This window comes from Oreochromis aureus, linkage group 2 (genome assembly GCF_013358895.1).
Source record: "Oreochromis aureus strain Israel breed Guangdong linkage group 2, ZZ_aureus, whole genome shotgun sequence".
In the NCBI taxonomy this organism is placed as follows: Eukaryota; Metazoa; Chordata; class Actinopteri; order Cichliformes; family Cichlidae; genus Oreochromis; species Oreochromis aureus.
This window is the reverse complement of record NC_052943.1, coordinates 6591931-6610240: the sequence shown is the minus strand read 5'-3', so window position 1 is coordinate 6610240 and position 18310 is coordinate 6591931. Positions and strand designations below refer to the sequence as shown.

The window sequence follows — 18310 nt, the reverse complement described above, 5'->3', positions numbered from 1 at the left end:
AGCATGCTAAAGAGGCAAGACAAGCCACATGGTGCAGAAAATTAATCTCAATCTCAAATAGAGGTGTGAATTTCCTCGCAGTTAAGACTGCGCGCCGTAAACGGGAATGTATGCAGCTATCTCAGCTGGCCTTGTCTCCAGCTGTAGACCAGCCGTTTTAATCAACAGCAGGCATCCCGCCCAGGCTCAATAAAAGACAGCATTCACAAACAGGAGCAAGACAAGTAATTGACCAGCTCGTGGCTGCACCCCACTTTTATTGCCAGATGACTTCGTGCCACATTCGTGCATCTGTGTGATGTGCGAACGTGCTCATGCGTGCGGCGATCCACGTGTGTATATGAATGTAGACTATGCCTGTCTATGTTAATGTTAAGTTTGCTTATGCAGCAACATGTGCGGGAGATTTTCCCGCTGATTATCATGCACGCTTCTCCAAAATTATGATATCAACACAACCAGGATCACATATACTTACGAATTTAAAGCACTCTGGTGATTTGTAATTAAAGCAGTGCTTCTCAGTGTACATCACCAGCAGATTTCACCACAGTGCGGGACAGTTTAATTAGAGCTAGCACTAACTTTACACTGCACACTCTTGTTTGCAGCACTTACCTGTGTCACACTTTTACGCTACAGCGTCTGCAGTGTATAAAATGAGAGACAACTGACAGTCCTAAAACTAATTTGGAACACACAGGCAGGCGTGCAGAGACGGAGAGAGATGTCAGCAGCAGCTGGTTTAAATTCTGCTCTTGACTTTTGTCTTTTCTCCCCCCCTCACTGTTCCCGCGCCTCTTTGCCGCAACTGAGTGATGTTTCCTACACACCTAATCTGCACTGAGCGCTGAAAAACTACCCCTAATGTTTGTGCGTGCGCGAATGCGTGTCGCCGTGCGCGGTGCCAGCCTTAATGTGAGCCAGCAGAGCCTTTTAATATCAGCAGAAGCTGTAGTGGAAGCACTAAGCAGACAAGGCTGCATACTGAGGAGGGAGGGATTGCCTTTTGAACGACAAGGGTGATTCATCAACTCCCCCAATCTATGGCCGGCATCCTTGTGTCACACAAACACACACGAGTACAGGTACACACACATAGGCCGCACTGGTGGGGTATTATCACTTTATGTTGCATGGCGAAAAGAAAAGAGAGAGCTTCCTTGATGAATGTTACAAAGACAGCAATCTAGTAAAAGGTGATACACAACCAAACATGGAGATGCATTTGTACAGGGGTGGTGGTGGCGGGGGGTGACCTGATAATGAGAGAGAGGGAGAGAGAGCAGGGGAAAGTGAGGGAGATTAGGGAAAGCTCTCAGCCCCAAAGGTGGGTAAGGCAGAGGGCAGAGAGAGGAACAGAAGGGGGATAAGGGGATAAAAAGACAGAGGAAGAGCAGGGAATTAAAAAAAAACATTCTTCTATTCTTATCAGTGGATAGCTTAATTGCCTTTGATGAGTCTAATTGGAGCTTTCTGAAGTCTAATGGCACAGGAGTCCTCAGAGACGGCAGAGGACACATTACTGTAATAGCTTCTCTTCGAATTTTCTCTGCACCAAAAGTTCTCGTCTCTTCTTTTTTTTTTCATTTTGGTGGCGGCTGGTTCTAGAGTATCGATAATGATGCAGAGAAGGGCGGAGGGGACAAACCTATAGGTAGGGCTATGTGGGTAGGTTTGTGTGTGTGTGTCGGGTATGTTTGCAAAGCAGCAGTAGCAGCAGTATTGGGTATGTGTTGACTTAATTAGGTCTGTGAGCTGCTCGCTTTCCTCTCCTCAGCAGAAGTTGATTAGCAATGCCAGCTGTCCCCAATGTAATTCAGAGCGTGCATGTGTGTGTGATCGCGCATGCACATGTAATATAGGAGTATATGCATGTCTGTGAGTGTGGGGATGTGTGTGTATGTGCCGGCTGCCAGCTGCCACGCAGCGCTGCCAATCCTCCATGATTAGTACCCACTGGCAACTGGGCTCAAACTGGTGCCAAACAGACCCAGGAGGGCAACATGGCCCATGGTAATCCTCCATCCCTCGCTCCCATCTTTCTCCTCTCTCCTCTTTCTCATCCACCTCTCTGTCTCTCCACTCACATCGATTGCTTTTCTGCTCCAAATGCCCTGCTCATCCTCCCCTTCTTTTTTTTTTCTTTCTTCCCGCCGCTAAATGTGAGCAGGTTTTCTCCTCACTGGGAGAAAGTAAAATGACAAAAACCTATATTTGAGACGTACAAATGCCCACGAGGGTGGCTGGAATGAAGTGTGTGAAAAGTAGAACTGGGGTCTGTGCCTCGCCACAGTTGACTCTGTCACCGCCAGCTCTTGGCACGCGGCACCGCGGCACATGCGTTCGGCACCCAGCAGATGACCTCTTGCTACCTCTCACCTGTTGAGATTCTCCTATGCGCCTCGACGGAAGCCGAGCACGGAGGGACAGAAAGCGGGGAAAGGATGAGTTTGTTCAAAGAAGCTGAGTTTTGAATAAGTGAATGTGACAAGGTGAAAGATTGGAGGACTAGGAAGCGATAGGGCGTTTATGCATGCGGTTGCCACATGTCTGGCACATTAAAAAGCTGCGTATACACATATGCACACCTACACACACTTATACAAACACACACACACACATAGCTCTATGGGTTTGGCAGAGTGTGGGCTGTTGGACAGCTCTGGCATGGCAAAGGCTGCCCACCCATCTGCCCTGTGTCTTAGTAATGCAGTTACTTGTCAGCGTGCATGTGTGCGCTTGGACTATGTTCACACTTACGTGCAAACAAACACAGGCATCCTATTGCAGTCTTCCCCACAAGTACACAAAACACAATCATAGCTGTGACGCATAGGAACACACAAGATGCAGGAAACGCTAGCAATGTGACGCACGCGCGCTCTCTCTCAATTGTGATTTTGTCAAATGTTGGTAATTCCAGCCGGGGCTTACGGCCTAAGTCTATCAGTGGTTGAGATTACAGACAGATTTATGTGATTCACAGTCTCCCAGAGGACCTGTGGCCTTGCATTGGTTAATCACCGCTTCACATTCACTCTCTCTGTGCCGCTCTTCTCGCGGCGCCTTTTTCACTCTGCACCAGCGTGCTCTGATGTAACACTCGAGCTATTCATGCCCCTGTGCTGACCATCAAAAAAATAAAATAAATAAATAAATATCACACACTCCACACGGACCTCTTCCTTTCTGAATCGCGCCTTCGACGGGGTCAATTCTCAATAATCCCACCAATCAAAAGGTTAAACCTCCTCCTGACCTTCACCTGCTTCATAAAAGAGGGCAAATGCTTTTCCTCCTCTGATCAGCAGGCTTTTTCCACTGAATTATTGAGTTCTGTTATTGAATTTTAAGTTGCTTAGCATGCACATTTTCCACCAGAAACCGTCCAGAGAAATGACAGCTTATAAACTGAAAGACAAAACTTTAGCAATACATATATATAACAAAAAAGTGAGATTTAATAAAACTTAAAGTCAGCGTGTGAAGATTTTGATGTGATTATAGCTTTAAATTCATTCTACATGAGTTGTGCGTAGAATTGAGAGAAACTGGGAGAAAAGCCAGCAGATTGGTAAATGTTAGTGTAAAGGTACCTGTGTAGATGAAGCGTCCAGGTGTGCCTTTGCAGAACTGTTTGGATTTGTAGGAGAGTGTGACTTCCACCACCCCGGGGATGTGTCTGGGTGGAGTCTGGACGCGGATGGCATGGGGGGTGATGAGCTACAGGGAGAAAAAAGCAGAAAGGGCAGGCAGATTAATGCGATGATACTTCAGATCTAAACGTGTGCACTGGTGGGGGTGGGGGTATTCTCGGCTCATCTCGGACCTTTCCTCTGCAGCTTTGACTTTCTTTCTTTGTATAATCGGCCTGAAAATGATGCGCTTGGCTATGAGCCCTCAGGTGGCCTCGTAGCCTAAGGCAATGTCACTGTGAGGCTTGGGATGGTTATCAGTGCTGACATGGACTCTGTAAGAGGGGTTCAAAAGCAGTTATCTGTTTATGAATAAAACACACTTTTCCTCTGCGTACGCCTATTGAACAATGCGAGTTAATGTATAATGCGCCTGTCTCTGCCGCCCCTGTCTCCGTGTCTGTCAGCTGAAGCTGCCGTTAGTCACATTAAAGCACAATTGTGTCTTAAACAGGCTCACTTAGTGCGGCTGATGAGCCCGCTCGCCACGCACGTGTGTTCACGCTGAAGGGTCTTTGAAGGAAAACGGTAACAAGACAAAACACAGATGAGACCTCGCTGAGTGCTCGTTTCCTGCACGCTGTAGTGAACGAGCACTCAAAACTAGCAGTGCTCAAAAGCTATCACTGCTGCTGCCAGCACTTTGTGTATGTGCGCATGTGTGTGTGCATCTGTGTGTGTGTTGTTCTAACTGTCCTTTTCATTGCTCACTTAGCTAGGCTTTCATTCTAGCATTGTTTGGCCCCACTCACCTCTCAGCGAGATAATATAGGAGCTTTTTATAGAATTATTCTTTTACTAAAGAGAAAGCTGTTTAGCTGCGCTGCTCACTGACCTTCAATTTCACACATAGACTCCATTTACATTTTAGTCATGTAGCAGATGCTCCTTACAAAGGGATTCATACTGTACGATGTGAATATATTTCAAGACGCAAGATAGCACCATATTAAAAGACAGGAAGAGAGGTGAATAGCAATATGACAGAAGTGAGAGCTGACAGAGAGAAATGCAACAATAGCCTTCTATTGAGGTTGTTAAATGTTTCTAATATGCATTTATAGCCCTGCAAACAGTTATTTCTTATAGTATTATTTATTAATTATGACTGCTGTTTCAATTAAAAAGCATTTCCAAAAATGCTGGTACTTTGTGTGAAATGCAAACAAAAACAGAATGCTGTGTTTTCCCATTCATTTTAACCCTATATTAATGTAGGAATTGAATAAACATGTGATATGATTTGTTGGAACTAAAAGGATTTACTTTGCTTTGTTGAAAAAATCTACACCCATTTCAGATTTCTTTAACACCAGCAACACGTTTTAGAAAAGTTGGGACAGGGACATGTTTACCAATGTGTTGCATCACCTTTTCTTTTAACAACACGATGCAAGTGTTTGGGAACCGAGTAGTTGTGAAAGCCAAATGTTGTCCTGTTCTCGCTTGATGCGGGACTTCAGATGATCAGCACTGCTGAACATGACTCAACAACGACATATGCTTTGTTCTGTTCAAATAAAGGAAATCGTTTTTTTAAGGGTTCTGGTTTTTATCCGACAACAGCGTCGCACACTGTTCCATGTGTTCCTCCAGGTGATTTTTATTTATGTATTTTCACTGGTGCCCAGCTTTTCCATATGGTTTTTTGATTCCCCCATGTTATTTTGGAAATGTATTGCTGGAAACAACTTAATATGCCTCATTTTCAACATTTGATGTAGTTTTGGTGGAATTTAAATGAGGCTATTTGCAGATGGTTGCTCTCTGTTTAATAATTTAGATTTCATGCAGTGTGGGTAACAGGGGTTTATCTGATTATATTCTTTCTCTATAAAATAATTACAAAATTATCAAAAGTGTGATGCTACAGTGTTACAAGTTTTTTTGCAAAACTTTTGAGCACTTTTAAATCACAATTATGTATTTAATCTAACGTAAAAATAATGGTTCCCAAATGAAGCATTTAAAAGACTGTTTGCCCACACTGGCTGTATAAGAAGTGTACCAAGCCAGTAAAAATAAAACAAACAAAAAAACACAAATATGACTAAATCGTGACTAACCTCACTCCAGACCAGCATTGTCCCAAAGATGACCTGTAGGCCGTCAAAGAAGTTGTCCCCGATGATGATGACTGTTGCGCCCCCTGTGGTCCAGCCTTCACTAGGGCTGATGGCTTTGATGCTGGGGGTTGCTGGAAAAAAAAAAAAAAAATATATATATATATATATATAACAGATTAGATGCTATCCTAATGACAGCCTAGAAGGTCTTTTGCTATTGGCAGCATGCACAGTCCCCTTTACTTTCCATCTCTCCCTCTCTTTAACACACATGCACACACACATACACATATATCACCTATCGCCTCTCTCCCAGGGGTCGGGGGGCGAGTGAGGAATACTAATCAGAGTGATTATATTCACCCCGTTATTAAACATCACCCCTGCCCCGCATGTGAGGGCAGCGGCGGTGCACTTGTTTTATGACACGTGGCAAAGCGTGCGGGCGTGTAAATGTCAGGTGTGCTCAGTGTCTGATCAAAGGCCACGCGACCGGGGAACACAGCAGAGCCAACAGTAGCTCTGCCCTCTGAATACACTGCCTTCATTAGCCAAACACTTAGCTCTTGCTCAGCTGCCTGTTTCATATATCTGTGTAGTAGCCTGTGTCTCAGAGCATGACCACACGGGCTCCTTCCAGCTTCTGCCCGGTACATTTGTAATGGGTTTTTCTAAGCTCCCAGTGTTTTCCTTTAAAGCATATTTTTTGCATTTTATCGGACAAAGTACATGGGACCACAACAATAAACAGCATTTTCAATAACTGCCATTCAGTGTGCTTTTTGACCTTATCTCTTGGTGTTATGGACTTGGAGATTACTGGATGTGATTGAAGAAAAGAACAGCATTGAGAAAATACATGTTTATACAAGCTAAATCTCCTCTCCTTAACAGATATGCAGCTTGTCAGACATGCTGTAATTCTGTAAATCGGCATAATCCACTTTAGACTAGGCTGACTTTTTCCCCCGCAGCCTAGCCTTTGCTCTTTGCCTGACTCCCTGTTCTGTTGATCCTCCCCAACAAGCTGGAATGATATTTAGCCCCCCGATACGCCTGCAGAGATCAGCGTTCACCAAGCAGCAATCTGTGGCCGTAATCATGGCCTAAGATGCCTCCTTTTCACAGCCGCTGATATTATGTGCGCTCGATGTGCATGTGTGTGTTTATGTGTGTATGTGTGTGTGTGTGGATTAACCAGATGGTGGAACGTGAATCCATGTGATAGGATTATACTTTGGGGTGTTCCTCGGTGCCATCTGTTCAACTCTATGCACTGCTCATCTATTACCGCCTGAAATGGGCCCCAAAGTTGCGCATCCTGCACACAAACTGAACCCACACCAGAAAGGGGGCTGGGGGGAGGGGGGTAATGGGAAACTACTGTCCTCTTTTTAATGAAAAAAATAATTTCTCTATTCTTTACACTGTTGGGCACTTTTCCCCCATTCTTTCATCACATTTACATTTCTCCCTGTAACCTGTTCTCTTCCTTTTATTCCTCTTGTTCCTCCTTTTTAACTCCCATCACCGGGAAAACTGAAAATCAGAGGGGAAGAAATTCCCAAACAAATCTCTACGACACAAGGAACATCTGTTGGTGTCCTGTGTGCACTCTTCTTTATGTGCAAGATCCAAGCCTCGCTGACATCTCCAACATGTCTCATCTTTGTGAACTTTTCTAATCATCTGTGAGACCAGTCGCAGGGACAAGTGGTCCACCTTGCCTCTGGAGAATAGTCATTAGAAAGACTTAACCATAACATTCAATCTTAATGCAATCTACTATAGGCCATCATGTAAATCCCCGCTTATTTTTTTGTCATTATCATCCCTGAGGTTGACTTTCCTCAAAGAAAAAAAAATATGTTTCTCTTATTCAATGTCTGGGAAATCGAAATGAGAAAATAACTGGATTAGGGACTTGGGAATCAGTGCAGGCTCCTAAATCATGTGCACATGTCATTATGAAGTATTAAAGGTTTGGGTTTGACTGTGCATGCGGGGGTGTGTATGTATGTGTGTGCAAGGGGCTTTTCAGTATGTGTATGGGTGTGTTTGAAAACCTGAGGGATGGGGAGTGATGGAGGGCTGGAGGATAAAAGCAGGTCTCCGAGGAAATAAAGCCAGTGTTGGCTTTAAGCAGAACAGACCTCATAAGACACATAGTGCTTATGCGAGGCAGAGTAGAAGGCCCAGAGGCAGAGACCTGAGGGGAGCAAGCCACAAGGGAGAGACAAGAGACTCACTAGCTACCACTCACTCCTCTCTTAGCTCGAGTTAGAAACCCTACAAGAGAGGAAAGTGAGAATCCGGGAGGAAACAGGAGAGAGATAAGAAAGAAAGGAGGTTGGAGGGGAGTGGAGTGGGAGACAGAGGAAGGGTTGAGTGTGGAGCCAGACAGGGGGGAAGGGGTTGAGAGAGGGAGGGAGAGGAGTGGAGTCATAGAGAGAGAAATAAAGTGAAGGAGACAAAGAAAGATGAGGAAGAGAGTCGAGGTGTTTTGTTCTCGCTTTAAATACCGTGTTCCAGGTAGGATGGCGTTCCTTCTGACGGGTCCAGCCTCCGAGCTCGGCGCCCGTGTTTTGAGTTATTGTGCACAAACATGTTGTCGGAGACGGCCAGAACGTGACCCTCCACGCTCACCGTAGTCGACACAACCACCTGAGAAAAAGGAAAACCAAAAGAAAGTGAGAAACAAGGGGTTAAAAACAACAAACGGCACCCTGCTGTGGATGCTTGTAAATCTTCAGTAATTGTACGCTGTCGTGATTACGCCGGACAAGCATTATGAGTTCTTGCAAAATCCTATGTGGATTAACTTACTTTCACACTGAAGTAAACATGTTTATACTTCTTTTGTTATATTTCCCATTTACCAAACACTTCATGAAGTCTGGTTCATATATTTTCTAGGAATAACTGGGTTTTAACATATGAATCACTACTTTTTTAAAGTATATAAATTTATTTTAAACATGTAAAAGAATAAACCCCAACTGACATATATGAATATTAAAAAACCCAAATATATTAATCATCTGTTTATAAGTAAGTCAAGTTTTATGCTTGAACGTGAGTAGGAAGAAGTATAAACTTATCTGACCCTACTGCTCCTTCCAGGCTAATGAATGACAGCAATATCTTACTTTCACATGACCTGCCAGTGGCCCATCTACACATACAGGTGTACTCATACATACAACATGCATATACAATTATTTATACATACATTTACCTGCGCTATACATACATGAACCCTGAGATTCACTCCCACCCACACACACACGCTTACACACTTTACATAATCTTTAACCCACGTTTAACTAATACTCCTATTTACTTTATAATATTTATTCATATAGACTCCTGGACGGTCATGACTTTTAGGACTTGTTTTCTTTTATGAACAGTATGTTTTACACTTTTTAAGTTTTTTTTGTCCCAGAGGGGTTAATTTAATATTATTTTGATTGCTTTACCATATATGTGGTGCTTGTTTAGTTAAAAACTTAAGAACTTAAGAAAATAGCTGGAAACACACAGTATGTGTTGGTGATGTATTAGCAAATCATAGCCTACAGTTTCCTACTTACACATCCTGTAGATGTGGAGCACTCTCCTTTTAGCTATGCTTTGGTCTCCACCAACCTCTGAGAGTAATAGTGTGCTCTTTAGCTGCTAAATACCTCTCTACCTTTACCAGCCGCTCTCTGCACTAGACACATGATACCAATGACCCATAGGAGAAATTCATAGGAGAATTCCTTAAATGCATATATGGGGGTTGTCCACATCTGGATATATATTAGCCAGTTTAGATGCACAAATGCATGTGCAAGGTTTTTAATTTTTATTATAACATGAATAGTTAAAGTTTAACTTGTTAGGAAAACTTTTAAAAATGGATTCAGATTTGCTGGTGATTCTAGACATGCAACACTTACGTCCCTTTGAAATAAAAGTTATTGCTATTTCCTCATTCACTTAGACAGGGGCTTCAAAATAACCACCAAATTTGTTGCCAAGATGGCTGCCAGTGGCGAGCCTTTCTTCCAGAAGGAACAGGAAGTGCGTGCACAGTGGATTCTCAGAGCTTTTTCCCTTAAAGGAGCCAGTGGCTGCCACCAAAAACAAAGCTGTGAGAGCAGTAGGAGTCATCCAAAACTGTAGAGTTGTCAAAGCAAAGAGCAGAGAGATGCTTTGAAGAGCTTTCAAATAGAAAGTTGGGTTTATCATTCCTAACGGGTTCACATCTACTTATCGTTTCATGAGGCATTTTGCAGCTTTGTTTGTTGCGTTTCCATATGTGGGTTTAGAACTGAACGTTCTTTTGTTGTGATGCTTTTCTCTGAGTCCTAGGGACATTTGTTTATTATTATTATTATTATTCTTTTGTAACATTCAAACATTTATGCTCTGTGGCTTCTGGACATTTTTACTAGAAAGAGATCATTTGAATTATTTCTTTTATTCTTTAAAAGGAAGGAGATTCTGCTGTGGTTGTGTGTGGAGCTTTAAAAGAAAGAAGAAGAAGAAGGAGAAGAAACAGACAGAAGTGTTACTCCTGTCCACTATAAACACTGAGCTAGGCATTCAGACAGTTATGTGTCACCTGAAAACGCCTCATGTCTCGAGGGTTCCCTGCATTCTTCAGGCAGTTCTGGTTACACTTCAGGAAGAACTTGAGGAAGAACCTGCACGTGCAAGAGAGACAAACAGCAAGAGAACTGAATGAGCTGTTGCAACAGCACCTGTGAGTCACTGAAACAGTGCGAGCTCCCTTCAATAAAACACACAACACAAATAAAACAAATAAAAGAGCAGTGGCAGACAAGGCTCATACACTATCCCACCCTCATCCATCAGTTGTTTATGACAAAGGCACTTTTCTATGTAAAAACAGCTCCGGGATATTGAGTAAGATGCTACCTTGTATATCCATCTCTCGGAGCTGCTGTCACAGCTTGCCATAAACTCACCGGGGCAGACGCAGAACCCCACCCCCCCCACCCCCCCCACAGCTGCACAGCCGTGTGACGGAGGTTGTGCTGTAGCTACTCTGCAGCATAGTGTTGTCATTCCTGCCTCTCTCAATCTCAGTGTGAGAGACCACATCAACAGCACCTGCCATGCATTATTAATAGGCTGAGATGGCAAGTATGGCTACCCACATCAATACTTAATGAAGGAGGGAGGGAGGGGAAGGAGAGAGGGGGAGAGAGGGAGGGTCGGAGGAGTAAAGGGGAGAGTTGTGGGGGTGGGCTGAAAAGCAGGAAGGGGGACGGCTGACAATTTATTCCCTAGCCCCACCTCAAGGCTCGAAGCCTGACAACTTCTTCTTTAACTGAACCTACACTACTGTACGTCTCGTCACTCTCCCTTCTGCGCTGCCTGTCTGTCTTAAAAAACAACAACAACAACAAAAACACACAAAAAACACAAATCAAATGAGCCGCGAAAATAAACAGCGCCGTGTACAAATAAACAGGAACCCTCAAAAGGGGAAAAATGAAACTACAACACACGCCACCACCACCGACCCCCCCGCCCCCAATCCCCCCCACTTCCCTTTGAGGTAGCTCAAAGAAGTGCTGACAGCTGAAACTGCTTACAATACAGATCTCGACCAGCCAGTGAGAGAATCACTCCTTTGCTCAGCTTTTCTTTCATATGTCTTATTTTCTCCCCTCTGTTCATTTGTTATGGCTAGGATTCTGCACTGGGCAGCGCGTTTGGAGCCAACCGCCTCAGATATAATCATGCACGAGCGAGCGCATCACACACACACACACACACACACACACACACACGGGCACACACAGACACACATACAGAAACATGTCAAGAGAAACACTGTAAGTAGCAGCGTGCCTTGGACAATTGCTTCATCTAGGGGTACAAAAAAAGAGAGAGAGAAAGGAGCAAAGAAGATAAATGGACAAGCTGGAGTTATGTCTCATTCCAAGGGCCAGCCTACTGCTGTGTGCATTATAAGCATCTGATGTAACACAAGAACTCGTGAATTTATCCCTGACAACTTTTAAATGCGTGACAGCTGGTTAGTGGTAGATGCTCCTCTTGAAGCAAAAGAAGAAGAAAAAAAAGGCTCTTATATGCTCTCAATAACAAACTGTCTTTCTCTGATGCTCTGTTTTATTCTTTGGCTTTGTTTGTGCTCTGATTTACAGTCTCGCTGGCTCGAGCGGCCAAATCGAAATGAGAAGGGGAGGGGAGAAAAAGAGGGGAAAAAACAGAGAAGGAGGCAGAAAGTGAGAGGAGAAACTGATAGAAACATAGACAGAGAGACGAGGTAGACAGTATGTGAAATCTGAAAGGAGAGACAGACCACCCTCCTGTATATTTTAGAAGCTGTAGGCCAATATCTCAATAATTCATGAAGCAGAGAGATGGAGTTTTTTTTCCCCCCCCTTTTTTTTTTACAGTGGCTGTTAGACCCCACAGACTGAGGGTCTCTCAACTTTCTTATCTCCTCGAGGTCAGGGAGCAGCCTCACAGACAGCTGTGGCCTACCTCCACTTGTCCAACATACTCCACCTTCCTAGCTGCGCCTCCTGTTTAATTCATCGATTCTACGCTTTCTCCAACTGCCCTCCTCCTCCTCCTCTTGCTCCGCTATTCATGACAGATAGATGATGGATAAGTGGAAGGAGAAAAGTTAGGGTCAGCCGAGTCAGAGGTGACCAAATCAGACGGTTAAATATTAGAGTTTGGAGGAGGGGGTTGGGTTGCTCCTGAAACACAGCGAGAGAAAGTCAGCACGCCTCATACGCTGCTCTATATGTCAGCATGCGGATCTCCCACAATCGCGATTCATTATTTACATGACTTAAGGTGTCTCGAGTCAGCCGCGTGGAAACATTACAAAACTGCAGCGAGCTGGTTCCTCTGTGCTCCATCTCGTCTCCCAGGGAGAGCCGAGGGGACTGGAATCACCACTGGCACACATTTACATGGATCAACAGAGTGTGGGTGTGTGCTGTAGGAGTGGGGGGTGGATAGGGAGCAATGTGTGTGGATATGCATTAGCAAGGAGATTACCATACGGATTTATGGATAATCTGATTGACAGCTGACCGGTAAATATGGACAGATAGCCTGTAATTCTCTCATTTGCTCCATTCAGCTCCCTATTATACTGTTTTCTTTGCTTTTTTGATCAATAGGGGACCCATTTGATGTTTAACAATTGTTGCTTCTCACTCTCTCCATGCACATGGTGGTGTGTGAGAGTAGTTTGGTCCAAGAAAATGGGAACACCAAGCAAAATAATCATGATCACATTATATCTTATCAGGCTCAGGACCCACACGGTCACTTCTACCAAAGTCAGTATCTTTAATTCTTTACTTTTTTACTATAGGGAGACGTAGGGGAATGTAGTTGTATAAGATTTCTAGAAAATACTGAAACGACTAAGCTGAACGCCAAAAAGCACTTGGAAAACCTGACAACTCATTTGTGTGTGTGTGTTTGGGGATTTTGCCTCCTTACTTTATATTCCTCAGGCCAGCATATGATGTTTTTTAAGTCTCACACATAGTAAATGAAAAAATAAAACAGCGTCTTCTCTGAAGAAATCAATTTTCAGTTGCTTTACACGCACCCTTGTCTCCGGCGCACGTTCGTGCTTCGATTACAGCCTCCCTCTACCTTGTTTGTATTTGAAACTCTTGTGGTTTTCAGCTGTTTTACTGTGCAGACTCCACAGCTACAAATATTACCGGTGCAAATTGCTGCGCCGGCTGGATTAAATGAAATAAAACCATTTTGCTTTCACGTAATTACCCCCCCCTCCAAATCTAGAAATGGCTGTGGAAGTGAATTTGTGAAAATAACTGCTTGGCCTCTTGAAGCCTCATGGCATAAATTTGTAAAAGCAGAAAAAAAACCCTGAACGAATAAACACACGCAGCCAGTCGGCGTAGTAATTTAATGATCTCACACTTTCATCATATCATAAGGGGCATTATTTGTCACTTTGGAGCAATTAAACACAAACTCACCCTCTGCCCATAAAAAACAAAACAAGGAAAAGCAATTATAACACAACTTTTAAGTAATCCCTGTAGCATCTAAATATTATTACTGTGGTGATAAAGATTGTCTAAGTGATTAGCTAACAGCAATGAAGCCTCCGAGGGACAATGCTGTTATATTTTCTAATAATTTTGCCACATTAGCCACAAATGAGGTAAAGAGTTGTTTTCCTTGTCAAATCTAACACAGATAACTTTGGAACTCTGGGTTTTTTGTCTTCCTCTGCAGCTCTGGTTTATTTATCTTTTCCACCTTTTGTTGGACATCTCTTTGCCTTGTTTCTTTCTTCCTCGCCCCTCCTCATGCTGCTCTCTCGCTCTCTCTCTCTCTCTCTGTTTTGTTCTGATGCTGATGCGCTGTAAAAATGGCTGCGGGTGATACCATAACTCAGCCCTCTCCTCTCCCTCCATCCATTTCTGCTGTACAGATCATCTCCAGAAGAAAAGCCCCTGTGTCTGGCTCCTAATATGCTTCATGAGGTGTGTAATTCACTGTGCTCCGGAGGGGAGCCATTTGTCTCCGGGGTTAACTAAGTGACACAACAGCACTTCCCCATGCCTGTTACCACCGTGGGACATGTTGAACTAATCTAGGCAGGTAGAAGGATGGAAGTTCCTGCACTTCAGCAATTAAGCATTAAGATTTGTTCAGGAAATCAATCCTAATGAAGTCAGAGGCAGATTCAAATTAAGTGTAAATATTTGTAAGCAAATATAATGTTACAGGACAAAAAACAAGAAAAAAATATGAAAGGAGCAATAAGGCGACCAAACTAAAAGCGAAGTCCGGCGCTCTCACAGAATCAAATATCTTCCTCAACTCCTGTTTTGTATATTTTCTTTTCCTCCCCTCGTGTTTCATTTCTCATTTTCTTTCTTTCCTCTGCAACTCTTTCTTGCACTCTTTCCGCCATGCATCACTGACACTTCAACCGAGAGCCTGACTGGCTTGTTTTTGTGGTGACCTGTCTCCCTGCCTGCAGTATATGTTTAAGCATGGAGGCACACACACGCGCGCGTGCACACATACACACACTAATTTAGGGAGATTTATGAGGGGGGCCTTGCACCAGGAGCCATGCAGGCTGACCCCAGGGGTGTAGTGCAGAGGAGAGGGGGAGCGGCACTGGGTGGGGGAGGCGGCCTGGCTCCACGGGGTTGGGGGGACATTAATAATCCAGAACCAGGTCTGTCTCTGGGCCTGGCCCTCAGTCTCGGACACCAGCCTGTAATAGTCTGCAATGGCCCACTTTAGATAGACAGTGACAGAAACACCCAGTGCAAGATAAAGTGATGTGACTCGACTAAAAAGAGAAAATATTTAACTAAATATGTAAAAAGAAAAAATACTAAACACAAAAACTTTGAAGTAGATGGACAAAGAGAGGCCATTTTTCTCTGTCTTGTTCCCAAACACGCACACACACTTCATTCCTTTGGAGTGCTACTCCTCAAAGTAGTGGTGGGCACCTCTATATTGCCCTCATGTCTATCTTAAGTGTCATGATTTATTCAAATAGAACATCTCACTGCGCTGAAAAATTCATTTCCAGCTCACTCCGCGCATCGTCCCATCCTCCTCTTTATCTGCTCGATGTGTGTGCACGTCATGTCAGTTGAATTTGCCCTGTCGTTAAATATTTCTCAGAACAAATGGACCCAGGAGGAGGGAGACGACGGGTCAGGGAGCGTGGGGGGATCCACGCTGTGCCTTTGCCGCTTGGGGAGAGGCTCTGCTTGGGGATAGATCTCTCCTCGCTTCCCCCTGGATCCGGAGCTCAAGTCCCAGCTTGGGGACAGAAGTCCCAGAGACACTTAACCAATTGTGTTTCATCCATTTCATCCGAAAAAGATCATTCAAAATTCAGCTGAGAAGTTGTGCGCCGAGCACCGTGACACAAGGAAATGAGATCCTTCGTGGTGACGGAGAAAAGAGCGCCTGGTTCGACAACTTGTAGCCGGATAAGATCGCTACCTGTGGGCTGGCTTTACGCCACAACCACCCACGGAAAAATGCAACCAAATAAACATCTGTGCATGTGTGTGTGTATGTGCATCTGTGTATCAAAGCCATGATGAATAGCAGGCTGTCTACGTGATGGACAATCTTGGCAGGCGGCACTGATTGAAACACTTCCTCTGTCGGGCCTGGCCCATTAATCTGATGGAGACAGAGACAAAGAGAGAGAGAGAGGCTCCAGGCCCCCAACCACGGGAGTAATGAAGGGTCCTGGTCCCTCTCACCTCACCGCTGTCCTGCCATGCTGGGACGCGCTGCTACGCTGTCCAGCCCAAACCCTGCCCTCGTGGGACTGACCAGTGAATAATGGCCCTGTCATCAGCCTGGGTTGACACCGCCACACAGCCGAAGGGTGTGTGTGACCGCATGCATGCATGCATGCGCGCATGTGTGTGTGTGCGTGTGTGAGACCGGGCCCTTCAGCCTGCTTTGTGTACCTCCCCATGCAGTCATTTACCTTAACTGTTCTCCCCTCTGCCTTACTTAAAGACTGATGCATTCATATTGAATACTGTTGATTTAAGCACATGTTAAACTTAATGCATAATGCATCGACTATATATAGCTTGATAAAGAGCACTGTGTCAACCCTGGACCGGCCCCATACATTGTGGGGATGAATGTGCCGCTCGCAAAAGTTCTTTCTTTTTGTTCCATTTAAACACCACATTAAATCATAACTGTGACTGTGACTGTACACAGGCTCAAGGTTATGTTTCTAAATGCAGCAGGATCAGAAATCAGAAACGTAATTAGTGTGCCATGTTTGTTCTCGGGTGAAAAGTTGTTTCCTCCAATGGGTCTTGAGGGAGGAATGTGGAAACAGGGAGCGGGGGGAGACCGAGAAAATGCAAGACAGAGAAAGAGTGTGTGACGGAGGGAGACTGATACTGAACACAGATGTGTGCGTGTGTGTGTGTGTGTGTCTGCAAATACGTGTGCACGTGTATGTTTTGGCCTTGCATCCCTCTGTGTTTATCAAACATATTACAGCTCCTTCTAGATTCCTCACCTGCACACCCCCAGCCTGCTACATATGGCCCACCAATCACAAAATAAGGAATCATGCATACATTTGCATAGCTAATCGCCTACCCTCTCCATTTAATATGCAAATTTCCTGAAACATTACTGAATGCCGTCTGTTCTAAATGAATAAATTTGAATCGCAATTAGAATAATCCTTTATAATTAATGAAAACTGTCAATTTTGGTTCATAAGTAATTTGATTAAAGTGGTGATGGGACACTTATGAAGTTCACCGGGCTGCAAGGAGTGTGAGCATACATTCACACATGTGCACGCAAAGACACGTACATACACATGCGAAGTATAAGATGACCAATGTTAGGGCTGTGTTATTGATGAAGATGATTAATAAATGTTTTAAGAAGGTGGATGCCACACACAAACACACACACTGAAAGAAGAGCAACTTCTTTCTTTTATCATGGTGGTGATGAAACAACAGATCAATCACGCCTTTCTGCTGCCTGACAGAGAAGGAAAAGTGAGGGAGTGATTGAAGAGGTTTCCTGGCCTTGTGGTGCTGTGTCAGTGGCCTGTCTGTCCGGTGGGAGACACTGATGGACTGTCGAAACAGAGAGGGAGAGAGAGAGCTGCACACACACTCTCTTACACACACACATACATGCCAAGTCATTACAGAGGGCTGAAAAGCTTTCCTTATGTTTCTAACAGTAGGATGGGCTTTTGCCAGTATCAGTACCATGTTACGAAGACCATATAGCTAATGATGAGGGCAATGTTCGTGTTGTGTGTGTGTGTGTGCCTCTTCATCAAACCATTCTTCAGCTGAAACTCTTTCATGCTGTCCCGCAAGCAAATAATGATGCCACTTAAATTAGTCTCAACTGTGCTTCCAGTTGTAAGGTACACGGTGAGTACGGTCGTGTTTGTGCACCAACTCGAACGCGGGCGTGCACGCGAGTGTGCTTGCATGGCTTCAGCCCAATAATAATGGTCCAGATAGTGTAGAGCCTCGCAGACTAATTAGCCAAATCACTGAGAAAATAGCAGCCTGCTAATTAATGGGTATTATGGCATTTCAGAAGTCACTACTCTAATTGGGAGGGGAACTGAGCCTCAGATTTCCATACTGCAGTAATACCGACTTTATCCATCCATCTATCTGTCCGTCTGTCTACCTACTTGGCATGCTTGCTTTTAAACACAATCCTCCACGCGCATACAGGAAAAATAATTATCCTGCACGGGCTCAGATTTTCAGATGTACACGTGCACATCATGTTTGTGCACACAGTTGAGTTTTTTTCAGTTCTGCTATAACATCAAGGAGGCGATGATGACTACACGGCCCATTTCTGTGACCTCTGACCTTCTTACCTTTTGTATTTATTCTATTAAATATCTGTATATCGCTTTGAGAGCGGGGGGATTGCTTGATGCAGGCAAAATGGTCAGTAATATAATCCATCTGAATA

General features: G+C 44.2%; 1 protein-coding gene across 5 annotated transcripts in view; it reads right to left on the bottom strand.

Annotated features, from left to right (window-relative positions):
- Positions 1 to 18310, bottom strand: part of ebf1a (EBF transcription factor 1a) — a 70660-nt gene that overhangs the window by 30643 nt on the left and 21707 nt on the right. For all 5 annotated transcript variants that reach the window (XM_039616224.1, XM_031745219.2, XM_031745218.2 and 2 more), the window contains exons 7-10: positions 10380 to 10461; positions 8287 to 8428; positions 5765 to 5895; positions 3600 to 3726 (exon numbers count right to left, since the gene is read on the bottom strand). In XM_039616224.1, the coding sequence (XP_039472158.1) occupies positions 3600 to 3726; positions 5765 to 5895; positions 8287 to 8428; positions 10380 to 10461 (482 nt within the window). The remainder of the gene's footprint in view (positions 1 to 3599; positions 3727 to 5764; positions 5896 to 8286; positions 8429 to 10379; positions 10462 to 18310) is intronic.